This window comes from Etheostoma spectabile, chromosome 3 (assembly GCF_008692095.1).
Source record: "Etheostoma spectabile isolate EspeVRDwgs_2016 chromosome 3, UIUC_Espe_1.0, whole genome shotgun sequence".
In the NCBI taxonomy this organism is placed as follows: domain Eukaryota; kingdom Metazoa; phylum Chordata; class Actinopteri; order Perciformes; family Percidae; genus Etheostoma; species Etheostoma spectabile.
Genome location: NC_045735.1, coordinates 24744820 through 24757596, shown reverse-complemented (window position 1 = coordinate 24757596; position 12777 = coordinate 24744820). Strand labels below are relative to the sequence as shown.

The 12777-nt window shown below is 39.0% G+C and overlaps 2 protein-coding genes across 3 annotated transcripts; one reads left to right on the top strand and one right to left on the bottom strand.

The window, feature by feature from the left end:
- Nucleotides 1–317: 317 nt before the first annotated feature.
- aifm4 (apoptosis inducing factor mitochondria associated 4) lies at nucleotides 318–8465 on the top strand. The gene is made up of 19 exons (XM_032505871.1): nucleotides 318–450; nucleotides 1103–1181; nucleotides 1300–1409; nucleotides 1531–1640; nucleotides 2307–2351; nucleotides 2591–2672; nucleotides 2823–2935; nucleotides 3068–3154; nucleotides 3258–3349; nucleotides 3510–3640; nucleotides 3837–3952; nucleotides 4065–4136; nucleotides 4456–4519; nucleotides 4625–4701; nucleotides 5002–5119; nucleotides 5282–5380; nucleotides 6334–6409; nucleotides 6488–6592; nucleotides 7278–8465. The coding sequence occupies exons 2-19, from the start codon at nucleotides 1105–1107 to the stop codon at nucleotides 7306–7308; spliced, it is 1605 nt and encodes a 534-aa protein (XP_032361762.1). The 5' UTR covers nucleotides 318–450; nucleotides 1103–1104; the 3' UTR covers nucleotides 7309–8465.
- A 106-nt stretch (nucleotides 8466–8571) lies between these two features.
- zgc:153372 (arsenite methyltransferase) lies at nucleotides 8572–12660 on the bottom strand. Of its 2 annotated transcripts, XM_032505872.1 has the most exons (10): nucleotides 12336–12660; nucleotides 11335–11468; nucleotides 10606–10756; nucleotides 10393–10529; nucleotides 10212–10281; nucleotides 10034–10115; nucleotides 9818–9949; nucleotides 9593–9735; nucleotides 9237–9359; nucleotides 8572–8987 (listed from the first exon to the last, which is right to left on the bottom strand). In XM_032505872.1, the coding sequence occupies exons 1-10, from the start codon at nucleotides 12369–12371 to the stop codon at nucleotides 8910–8912; spliced, it is 1086 nt and encodes a 361-aa protein (XP_032361763.1). In that variant the 5' UTR covers nucleotides 12372–12660; the 3' UTR covers nucleotides 8572–8909. The 2 variants fall into 2 exon arrangements, with proteins under 2 accessions (XP_032361763.1, XP_032361764.1); XM_032505873.1 differs by lacking the exons at nucleotides 11335–11468; nucleotides 12336–12660 and adding an exon at nucleotides 11061–11188.
- Between the last annotated feature and the right edge of the window lie 117 nt (nucleotides 12661–12777).

The following is a 12777-nucleotide window of genomic DNA, read 5'->3' as shown; positions in this document are numbered from 1 at the left end:
CTTTTTGCTCCATCTTTAGGCCAATTGTCTTTTCCTGTAAACAATAGGCTAATGTTTGAGAACAGAAATGAAGGAACTCAGACAACTGAACAATAGGCTACCAAAATAAACGCATATTTCCTTCTCATCGGCACAAAAATCAATTTACAAATATTCCTCAGTTTCTCCTCATAAGTTAGGCATTTTTCTTGTCGGTAGGCTAAAATTGTATAGACTATCCGTGAGGGTGAGTGTTTGATTCATGGTTTTAACAGTTTTGGGTGTGGGTGGGTACGTATTGTGGGAGGAGCGCGCGGGTAGCACGTGCTGGTTGTCACTGGCTGTCACGCGGGCAGTTCTCCTGCGCGTGCGCTGGCTCCTAACGACCCGGTTTGTCTGTTCCTACGGAAAACACTGTCGAGGATCCACGGCGGACGCATTATTTCTGACTGTTGTAGCGGAAGAAAACAGGTGAGCATCACAGCTACATGGAGGTCTCACTTTTCAGTAATTAATACAGCCTCGCTATACAGTATATGTATCCTATTAGCTACACGAAAAGAGAGGAATTGTGCTGTGTGAGTTTGTTGAAAAAGCCGGTTTTGCTATGTTGGCTTTTACACCTTTAGCGTTACATCACTTTGAATTCTGTCAGCCTCAGGCGTGGACAAATACAGTGCGAACTGTATTAGCTTTTTATTTGCATATTTGTTGTTTATCTTCCGTGATCATATTTGCCTTGTGTGTTTTGTCTTTTGTCCCTAAAGGAGTAGATGAACGACCTTACCACGTAGCCTAACATAAGCATTCAAGAATTTAAATTTGCACAGTGAAAACACAGCAAACAGACTCAACTACAGTTCAATAAATGTTGTACAAATGTCAGTTTATAGTAGGCCTATCTCACCATCACATAATGTTCATCCGTTTTATTAGTCTATGGTTATTTTGACCCTATATGGCTAAAATAAAGAATAATGAAAAAATATGACATAATATACCTTAAAAAACTACACATGAAACTCTTCAGTACCTGTTTCCTGTGTCTCTTTTGCAGAACCTGTTCATGGAAAACCAGTTATAATATAAGCCTGTCTGCCATGTTTTTTTTAATGTCTTGCAGTAATGCATCAGGTCCAAGATGAGAATCAGGAGCAGGTGACTGGGATGGTATGTCAGGAGGCTGACCTGAAAGATGGACAGTAGGTCAAAGACTTTTAGTATAGCCACTGCTATCAGTGAAGATCTTCCAAACTGGCATGAACTCTTACATTTTTTTTCTCATAATTTCTATTTCCCCCCCATTTTTTGTTTACAAAGGATGAAGGAAGTGACCGTGGGGGGTGAGAAGGTGTTGCTTGTCCGTACTCAGGGTCAGTACAGTGCTGTTGGAAGCCAGTGCTCTCACTACAATGCTCCTCTTGTCAAAGGTAAACCTTCAATCTCTACATACCCATACCCATAACCTGTCTCTATTTACAAATATTATGTCTAAAATATGTGTTGCATTGAATCTGAGAAGTGTTTATTGCATGTTCTCTAATAATCCAGGAGCACTTGTTGGTGACAGAGTGAGATGTCCCTTTCATGGGGCATGTTTTAATGTCAGAACTGGAGATATCGAAGAGTTTCCAGGTCTGGACTGTCTGCCTAGTTATAAGGTAAAACATGTCAGTAGAGAGCAATTTACTGTTCTTTTAATATGAATGAAATTAACAAGATAGTTTCTCTCCAGTTTAAAATTTAGTCACATTTGAGATGGTCTACTTGCACATTATTTCCATGTAATTGGTACAATAAGACTTTGTCCAAACTATGGATTTGAACTTGAAAGCGGTCGTTTTAAACAAAAGCATACATTCATTTTAATAGATGACAGATATGATTGAATGTATGTAGCTCACAACCAGTTCCCCTTTTCTTTTTTCTTTTTTTTTTTAAACACAAATATTAACTTACCACACATGTATGCCTTCTGCCATAAGGTATGCAGTTTTAGACTTTCCCAGAAGTACCTCCTCACTCTTTAAAATCAATTCCTTTTTTTTTCTAAAATGGGTGCTGGTGTCAACATTTCATTTGCTAAAGATTTTTGTCCAGAAACACTGATTTTGGCCTTGTAGACAACTGACCCCCACTGTATTTTGATCAGTAATTATACAATTTATAATATTTTTTTATAATTTATACTGTTCATTGATCCACAGTGAGAAAATTACAATTTACACTTACACTCCAATATGTACATACTTTGGGAAGAAAAACACATTCTGTAACTATACTTCTTTTTCATTCCTTTCATTTTTTTTTTTTTTTAATTTTTACAGGTAAAAGTTGAGGATGGCAAGGTGTATGTTTCCATCAACAAAAACGTAAGTGATGGCAAGATAAATAACATTTTGAACATGAGAATCCTAATTCAAATCATTTACAATTTTGTGATATATGTTTGCTGGGGTCTTTGTTTTTGTTAGTTTTCTTGCTTGTGCTGAAATGTACATGTACACTTTTTTAAAAACATTTTTAATAGATAAGTAATCACAATGTTTCCTTTAATTTTGTGTTAATATACTCTATTTTAAACTGTCCCTTGTTTGTTTGTGTCTCTTAGTCTCTGAAGTTGAAGAAGCGGGTGAAGGAGATGTGCAACATGGTGCCAGACATTAAACACACCATCCTTCTGATTGGAGGAGGTAAGTGGGGGGGTCTCACAAAACCCTCCTAGTAGAATTTAAAAAAGAGTGCTCAAGTATATTTAGTGGTGTAGTGTGCCTGATATAAGCTCCATCACTAAATGTACCCTTTGAAAAATTACACACTGAATATAAATGTTATGATTTCAGGCCCTGCCTCCCTGGTTTGTGCTGAAACACTGAGGCAGAACTGCTACCAAGGTCGAATCATTATGGTAACCAGAGACAACCTTCCCCCGTTTGACAAGACCAAACTGAGTAAGGTGAGAACTCAATCAGTGAGGAGAGGTAAACTGTTTTCATCCTTGCTTATTTGTCTTTTTGAGTAAGTAGATTCTTCTGTAAGTGTTTGTGTTTGGATGTACGTTTTTAGCAAATGGCATTACCTCTTTCAGGCTATGGATCTGGACAGCAGCAGCATCCTCCTCCGACCAAGTGACTTCTATCAACAGTATGGGATTGAGGTGTGGACACAGAAGGAGGTGAGAACCAAGAAGGAAAATTTATTTGTGATGTATTCTTGCTGCCTTGAGGAAAACCCGATCCTCTCTTTGGTCATGTTAAGAAAAGGGTTTTGAGTTGCAGGTGGTGTCGGTGAACCCGGCTGATAAGGTGGTGAAGTTGGGTGACGGCACTTTGCAGCATTATGACCAGCTTCTGATCTCAACTGGTTGTAGGTTAGAGTCATCATCCTATTCCTCAAGTTGTCTACAAACAGAAGCACATATTTAGATTGTTTTGTCACACTCTGGTTTCATAAGACTTAGCCTACTGAACACATAACAGACAACGGAGACATTGCTCTGACAACAGCAAAATGCTTTGTTTGGTTCACAGAGCGCGGCCGCTCGACTGTCCCGGTTGGGACCTGAAGGGAGTAAAGTTGCTGCAGAGATATGAAGACGCAAAAGAGATTCACAACTCCTGTCTGGGCCAGAAAGCTGTTGTGATTGGAGCTTCTTTTATAGGTTATAAGATTCAGTTTCTCTCAACATGATTTTGACATGATGCTTCATTTTGAGAGGGACATTACCTTGTTCGTAGCCACCTCTCTCAATACTAATTTTCCTATGTAAATATTTGTGCAAGATAAAGCTACTTTACAACTCATGTAGTCACACCAATGTTGCAGACTGCAGCTGAAGTGTTTTTCATACACAATAGGTATGGAGGTGGCATCCTACTTATCAGGCAAAGCTGCCAGTGTGGCCGTGGTTGGCACTTCCAAATACCCGTATGAGCGATCTCTGGGGCCGGAGATCGGCAAAATGTGTATGAAAGTAAGAAATAATAATGATGGTAGTCTGTCACTGTAATCGCTAAATGTGATTATTTTTTTAATTTTATTTTATCAAATTGAACACACTTTAAAACAAAGCTTCTTCTTTTAAGATGTTGGAGGAAGAAAATGTAAAGTTCTACATGAATGATGGAGTCACTGAGATCCAAGGGGAGAATGGCAAGGTAACTCTACTTTTAATGTCATGGTAGGAAAAGCACAGGTGTTACTAATAACCCTAACAATGGCTCTGTTCTGTTTAGTCCCAGTAAGCAATGGCAGCGTGACAGTAAGTCAGCATGAACAATACCAGTAGCCTGACACTTAAGCATCTACTGGAAATGGAATCCAGCCATCATTAATTCTGATTGCCTACACCTGTGTTTTTCCTAATTTGAATTGCTAAAATGTCAGTGAGAAAAGCTTGTTGTAACTGAAACAGTAGAGCTGGGTATATTTTATTGTAGATCTGTAAATTAGTGTTTTGTTTTGTTTTTCTTCAAGGTGAAGTTGGTGGTTCTGAAGAGTGGGAAAGTCCTGGAAGCTGATGTGGTAATTGCTGGAATTGGTAATTTTAACATTCTATTTCCAACTTTTGGAATATACATATTTTGTTATTAAATTCAAGTTTGCAGTTCTGCAAAAATCAAACACAACGATTTCTGTTTTTCAGGTGTAATCCCCAATTCAGACTTCTTGGCAGGAAGCAAGTTGGAAGTGGATTCAAGGAAAGCAGTGATTGTTGACAAGGTAACTAACGCGCTAGATAACATATCCAAACTTTAATCACTGACATAACTAATGAATCCTAAACGTGACTTTACAACTGACGATTTATGACTAGCCTGACACGGTTACTGTTACAGTTCAGCACAGTTCTGTACAGCCAAACAATATTGTATACTACCTATACCTATAATACCTAACCTTAATCTCTGCGCTAATTATGTCCAGGGGACTGAAATGAATAGCTGTGTAAATATCCTGTATATACATGTCTTTGTGAGCCTAATGATAAGGCTCCTGCTGAAAACTCCTTTATGTTAACAGTTCATGAGGACCAATATACCAGATATTTTTAGTGCTGGAGATGTTGCCTCTTTCCCTCTGACCATTCGTGGAGACCAAAGGGTCAACGTGGGCCACTGGCAAATATCCCAAGCTCAAGGTAAGAGACTGATGGATTCAAAGGACCACAGCTTCATATTGTGTTGCATGGAGCCGTTAGGGCTGAGTTGTGTTTAGATATTTCTGCATCAAGCATCTTTTTAATCCAAACTAAGTTGATATCTGTGTTTAACCGTATCATGCATGTATGGTTAACCCTCAGGAAGAGTAGCTGCCCTGAACATGCTGAAGACACCCACCAAATGTGATTCTGTTCCTTTCTTCTGGACTGTTTTACTTGGAAAGAGCATCCGATACACAGGTAGAGTAGGCCTATTTATTGAGGTAAGTGTCACTCTTGCATCAGAATATTTTAACCCACATAAACCCACTATACTAATTGTGCGTTCATGGGCATCAGAAAAAAAAATTTCCCAGTGAAATCGTCATCATTCAAGTTATTTCCTGTGGGAATCGGAGGTGGGACGGGTTGTTGACCACTGACTTTTGATGTAGGCAACTTTGGTTCACTGAAATTATTTCAATGACAATGAACTGTTTATTCTGGACAAACGCCTCTGCCAAGAAACATACACAGACATAACATGTTTCAAATTATTCATAAATAGGCCTCTGTATAAAAAAAAACCCACCTTATTTTTGTCCTTCCCCTTTCGTCGCCTTGCAGATAACACAACCACCTGCCGATGGGCTGTTTGCTCGCATAAGAATACAGCAGCCAGTCTTTGTTATTGTGGCCTCCATTTTTTTTCACACACCTGATGCTCTAGGCCAGTGATTCCCAAAGTGGGGGTTGGGACCCACAGGGGGTCGCGAGCCAGAGAGGGGGGGTCGCAAGTTGATTTCCAGAATAAAAATAAAAATTAAAAACCATTAAAAATAGCATATGTTAGCCATGATTTTAACACAAGATAAAACTGTTGTATTATTTTGTGTTGTCAACATGCTCGTGTTTGGATACGCCTATAGTGCGTGCGCCCTTGCGAAAACAATGTTTATATATATTTATAGTGGGGGGGGTCGCGAGTCACTTGCACCGTTACTTTGGGGGTCGTGGGCTGAAAGTTTTGGGAACCCCTGCTCTAGGCTACACCCATCAGTTGGTGGCAGTCATGCAACAAGTTGTTATGCCAGACGCCAATATAACAGAACAACACACATTCCGACCACGTGAACGCTGGCAGTCGGAAAAACAACGTAATAGTGGCATGAACGCACATTAGTCTCATTTCCCCTTTCATTTACTCATTCTAGGCTACGGAGAAGGATTCACAGAAATCATATTCAAAGGCAAAGTGGAAGAAAGGAAGTTCCTGGCGTTTTACATAAAGTGAGCAGCTGGGGAAAAACTCCTGATTCAGCTGAATGCTATGCTTTGTGCTAAATTCTTTCATTTCTCTTTTAATAGAGACGAGGTGGTGGTTGCTGCGGCCAGCCTGATGTTTGACCCTGCTGTGGCTCATCTTGCAGAGCTGATGGCTGCTGGCCAGGTCTTAACAAAGGCACAGGCTCAGTGAGTGGCATCCTGCTTTTATAAAAGCTAGACTTTGTGTTTATATACCGTATGCAAATTAAATACAGTACATTAAATCATAATGAATTCTGCAGCTGTGTTATGTCATTAGGGAGTAAATACCAGTGATATTGTGGATTTTGGCCACTTGTGTGCAGCGGAAACATGTTTTGACCACATCAACCTTTTAAGTTGATATGCTTTACCTAGCATTTAAATGTATATTTACACTTCCTCGTATTTATGTCCATCTGATGAATTAAAATCCAATATTCACATTCCTTTTAGCTCTGTTTTGCTGTCCACCAAATATCTGTCTCTTTACCTAAATGCTGCAGCTGAACTATGTTCACCAGCTCGTCACTAACTTTGTTTGCCTGCCATTTTGTGTGTGACCGGTAGCGTACAGTGCATTTTTAGAACTTTTTTTATTTCACAATATTGATTATGGCAGCTTAATATTACCAGTATACAGTAACTCAGTTGGTATATACATGACAGAGACTTGTGGGATATTTAAACTTGGACTATATTAAAGTCATGTAAACACTTCACAGGGGTATAATTTATTGGGCTGGCTGCTTTATGTTCTATGTAAGCATCATATCCCAAATCACAGGGTGACTCATAACCTTGATACTACTCTTTTCTGAATATTTGTTTTCTTCCTTCCTGATCTGTTAAGGGCTGATGACCTGAGCTGGCTGCAGATGTAACCAGATGTGTGCTGTATCCGGGAGTTAACACCTCTTAGTGGCGAAGGACGTCATCTTTTCTTTTTATTGTTCCTCCATCTTCCAATTAGTGCAAAATTTGATTGCTCCATTTACTGCCTCAGGGCGTCTGAAAGCCAATCAGACCTCTTCTCTTATGCAGAGCACTGTTACCATAGCAACATGCAAAGCTTTATGCACTTAGTGCAATGTGAATAATCTGAGCTCTGTGTAAGGGGCACAACAGTTTGGATGAGACAGCAGTTTGACCTGTATTCATTCCAAGTTTTAACTACGGCTGTACTAAAAGTGGGTCATCCTGATCTTAATAGTCAGTCTCTGGTTAATATAAGCTACTCAATTTAAATATATCCAAACATTTTTGTGAACTTGAAATAAACATTAATTTACTAGTATTTTGTAGTAGTCATTGTAAAATAATAATAGTAATTTTAACCACTTCAAACATTCAGAAAATACACACCACTCCACTTGTCTTAGTTAAAATATATTTCTGAGTGACTTAATGAGTCAAAAATCTAAAATACAAAGGTCAGTTTAAATGCTGCACTCACCAGATATGGTGAAGCACATGTTTATAAACAGATGAATTTGAATTTTCTTTAAAACTTTTATTGTTAATACCAGTTTAATTTTTAATGCAATGCTTAAATCAATCATACATGTTTACAGCAGACATTTAAATTGTTTAGTCTTTATCGTACAACTTGAAATTTAAATCCACATGAAGAGAATATGAAAGCCTGACCTTTTACTTACTTAAAATTAAGCGCTGGATCCTTAGTGGTCCATAACTAAAGCTCAGTTATTTAACGGATCTGTTCGAGAGTTTCAACACCACGGGTTGTCCACATCATCCTCACTGTTGTCAGCCTGAGAATGTGTTTTCTATCAGGATACTTCTCCTGAAATGGTTTGTTACATTGACTACAATTGGTACAATGGTGTAATCTTCAGATGCAATTGGAAAATGTCATATCGTCAAACACTTAAGAGAGTGATTGTTATGTTTTTGAATTTGTATTTCAGCTTTTGTTATTCATTACTGGTTTGAGTCTGTGCCCCCGTTTCTGTCAAACTGGCCTTTTTGTGCTCTTGTGAGTTTAACATTTTATAAACCACCCATTACCTGCAAGCAGGGGAGTCCACTCTCAGCTTTGCATACTTGCATCAATCAGCAAATCCTTATAATTATACCCTTCATTACAAGTTCCTCGTTTAGCATACTGATAGCAGAAAACAGTCAATCATTAACACTGGCAAGATGCTGTTATGATCACTTTTACACAGAACCTTCGTCTTGTCCATTCAGTTGGACGTTACTGAAGTAGGGTGAAACATAGAAAGTTACAACAATTACATAAAATGTTATTTTACTATCTGGACACTTACTATCATATTATTGTGACAGCATCATCTTGTCAACAACTGTGAACACAGAAGTACATGACAACTAGCACATAAAATGATTAGTCTTTAATGTTTTGGACTTCAACGAATTGAACTCTAAAAACGTGTTACAATCTCATTGCGGCGGTTCTACTTAGTCTTCAGGAAGGATTCCTCAGGATTCAGCTTCATCTTTATTTGCTTGTTTTGGAGCTTTGTCTCACTGAGCATCCCAGTTTGTCAGCCAGGAGAAAAGGGTTGAGGTGGCAGTTCTGAGGAACAAATGAAGAAAGTTCACGGTTACTTACCGATGAGACTGAAAGAAATCTTTGGTTACTATCAGAGGTCTCACTGAGCAGATGCTACAAAGAGTTATTCTTTCTTTAAAAACGTAAGGCAACCTGTGTTTAATTTGATTCTTGAATGCAAAACGTGGGTCATCTTTACTTTCTCTCTGAAGGCAGTCAGTAGTTAACCCTTAAAAAGCATTTCAGCCACATTAAACCCAGAAGATTAACTACCTGTGGTGTTGATTCTGAGCTGGACCGTGGTTTATCCAATATCTGGATTTTGAAATCCGGAAAGAAACGGGATCTCTGGAGGATTGCTGCCATCTCTCCATTTACCTCCACTGCCACATCTTTCTGCATAACACAAAAGAAGACATTGACCTAATCTTTCTAACATTTATTTTTAGATTATTTTTTAGATGTGAATTTGCAGGATTGTTTTTCTCTGAAAATAAAAACGTATAACATACATTATATAGACCAACATTTTCTATTATTGGATCAATAAGCCACAGGTTAGTAGAAACATTGATAAAGTAATGAAGGATTTGTCTGAGTGGCCTTCTCTTGTGGGACTTTAGTCCTACCTTGAAGCAGTGGGAGGAATCAAAGTCCAGCTGATCTAGGAAATCTGCCACAGTTCCTTTATATGTCACTAATGCCTCAGACATGACTTGATTTTGGGGCAGTTTAAAGAGCCGATAAGTGCCCGAAGCATAGCTGACGTCACCTGCAAAATGAAGAACTGGCTCAATTGTAGAGTGACTATTATCTTTGCAGGTCATTGAAAGTCAATGTTGCCTTTTGGTTACCTGCTTTTGCTTTGAGCTCACTGTTGTAGATTTCAATCTGGCTTGCTGAAACAAGGTGTGGAGTGCTGAAACCTACGCTGTGTGCCAATGAAATGAGATCCTGCCAAAACAGAGAACCGCCCATTCCTTCACCTAGGTCAGAAATCAAAAGGTCACGGTCAGAGCAGTGCAGTGCAGTGCAGTGCAAGGATTTTAGATAATGCAATGTTATTTTACCCCACAGGACTGTATCTTCCTTCATGTGATCTGGAACGACTTTGCTGGCATACATGTCACTGAAAAACAGTTCACCTCCCTCCTGTGTGGAATGAGTGATGAGAACCATTAACAGTGTGTTCCTCTACACTTTTTGTTTTACACATTAATGTGGTTGGTAGAAATTCGTCGGACTAACCTTAAGGACGTTGTAAGCTTGCTGTAGAACGGCCCTTTTATCAGGACACAAACAGATTACACAGTTGGATCTGGATAAATGAGGGAAAAGAGTTTTGTTTATCTACTAATCAAAGTTGTCTTATTGTAACAGACCATAGTGTCCATTGACAGATCATGTAGAATTCATGCTTTCAACCTACAGCACAACATCCACTGAGTCACTCTGTATGCCAGCTTCACTGAGCTTCTCCATGTACCCCTGGATAAATGTGACGTTGGGCTTCTCATAGCCAAACTTCTTTTGATGATACACGATGTACTGACGAGACGCTGTGATCTAAAGAAATGCTAGTTAAATTAGTAGAAAGAACAGAAATCAAGCATCAAACATGTGAACGTGCATGTGTAATTACTAGTTCCTCGGTCATATCGATCCCTGTGACAAGTCCGCTCTGTCCAACGAGTTTACTGAAGGCATAAACGTCTCTGCCAGAGCCGCTGCCGAGGTCCAGGACTCTGCAGCCCTCAAGCTTCGCTGGAAAGGGAAGGCCACAGCCGAAGAATCTGGAGAAAAGTATTGGTAATGACAACAGGCCGTAACCACAAAGTCCCTGTGCTATAATGGGAATCATATGTTATAAATGTAGTTCTGTGATTTAACAGAAGATAAAAAACCAGAATGGAACCTAGTTCCTCTGCTGGATGCCATTTTAAATCTCTAAATTTAAGTTAATCAGTTAAATATTTGAGAAATGATATTTACAGATACTTTTTTAAGCACTATTCTTTCCGATGTGTTTACAGAGAGGTTCAATAAGTCGTTTGTCAGCCAAACTGTGGCATGTTTATGAAGGGATTTTTTCCTGACCTGTCGATGGCTGCAGTGTACGAGTTTGATAAGTGCCCTGTCTGTGTTTCTCGTGCTCTTGTTGTGGCTGAGTAATCGAGAAGCACTGCTACAAAACGGTCCATTCCTGCCATTCCTACAAGTAAGACAGTCACTTAGCACCTCTTGTACCAATGAGACCACCTGATGGCGTTTGTGAGAAAACTATGTGTGGAAATTCTGCAAAAAAGTTTCTTTTTTTTTTGCAAATGCATATAATGCAAAAGTACAGGTGAGACGATATTGCACACCGTACCTTTTGGTGACCTCCGGGTGAACCTGGCTCAGTGCATCTGTGACACTTCTTGGCACTGGGCGGCAAGACAAACTGCAGGAGGCAGCACTTGTTTGCAAATCCCCAGAGGACTCCAGTCGACTGCCATAGTACTTCTGCACACATAATGGTTTACATGTAGGATAAGATAAAGCCTTCATTGATCCCCAAAGGAAATATATAGGTGTTGCAGCAGCACAAAGACTGTAAATATGTCAAAAGTACAAAAAGAATAAGAATAAATGTAATAATGAGATATATACTGTACATATAACTAGTATACAAGTAGACGTAAAGAAAAGAAAGAAACTACACAAGAGCAATAACACATGCTTTGATATTGCTTTACAGGTCTAACTAATGGAAACTTGTGTTACAAAAACCACATCTTCCATACATATAACTACCTTTAAGATTATAATTATTTGACAGAGATTAGATAATCCAATAACATAAGCACCATCATTGATAAACACATGAGAAATGGTATTTTCAGGACAATATTCAGTGGGGTATGATACGACTGAGCAACTATTACGCAATGTCAGGAGTGCTTTTGAAGAAAAACTGAACCCTCAACTGAAGATAAACTGAACGGAATGTTGTGAATATGTTACATTCCATTCTGTGAAAATTCGGAACAAAGCCTCTTTCTTCTGTTTTATTAAATATGATAAATTGTAACACTGCTTTCCTTCTTGAATGTGTATCTGTGTGAACCAACCTTGAACCTGTCCTCTGGAGTATCTATCTACTCTAGTCTAAATGTATCGATTGTCAGAAAATGTACAGTAGCCTATATATCATTGTGTGTGTTGCCTTTAGAACAGTATGTGTGAACTGAACTGCTTCGTGTCACTTTGTTCTCCGAGCTCGCCGCTGCTTTCAGAACCAATAACTCGGACAGGTCACGCCAGTAGATGACATGATTAAAGAAAAGTGATCGGATTGTTTCCTAACATGGAGTCCGAAATAAACCTTACCTGCACATTTGCCCGCACGTCGTCACAAGTCGCCATTGCATACAAAAGTACAAAAAGTGGCTCCAGACTATGTAAACAGTCGCTATGTAGGCCTAGTAGAAATGTCAATTGTAGTTCAGAACTTCTCGGTCTCACAGAGCCGTTTAATAACAATGTTATACATCCATGCTCTGTCCATATGTGTTATCAGAACTCTTTTATGATCAGTGCACTCTAATCTTCCGGGGACTTTAATTTTTCACAATAAAAGCGTATGAGAACTTCTACAATAAAATAACCACACAAACAAACACCTAAATTGGCTACAACAACCTGCAATAAAAGTAATTTTGGAAACAAAAGTAAATACTTAGCAACAGAGTGTGAAGGACGGTTGAAACCCTGTGGGCTACACCCCGAAGCTGCAGGGGGCAGTAGTGCGCCGGAAACCTAATCATCCGGG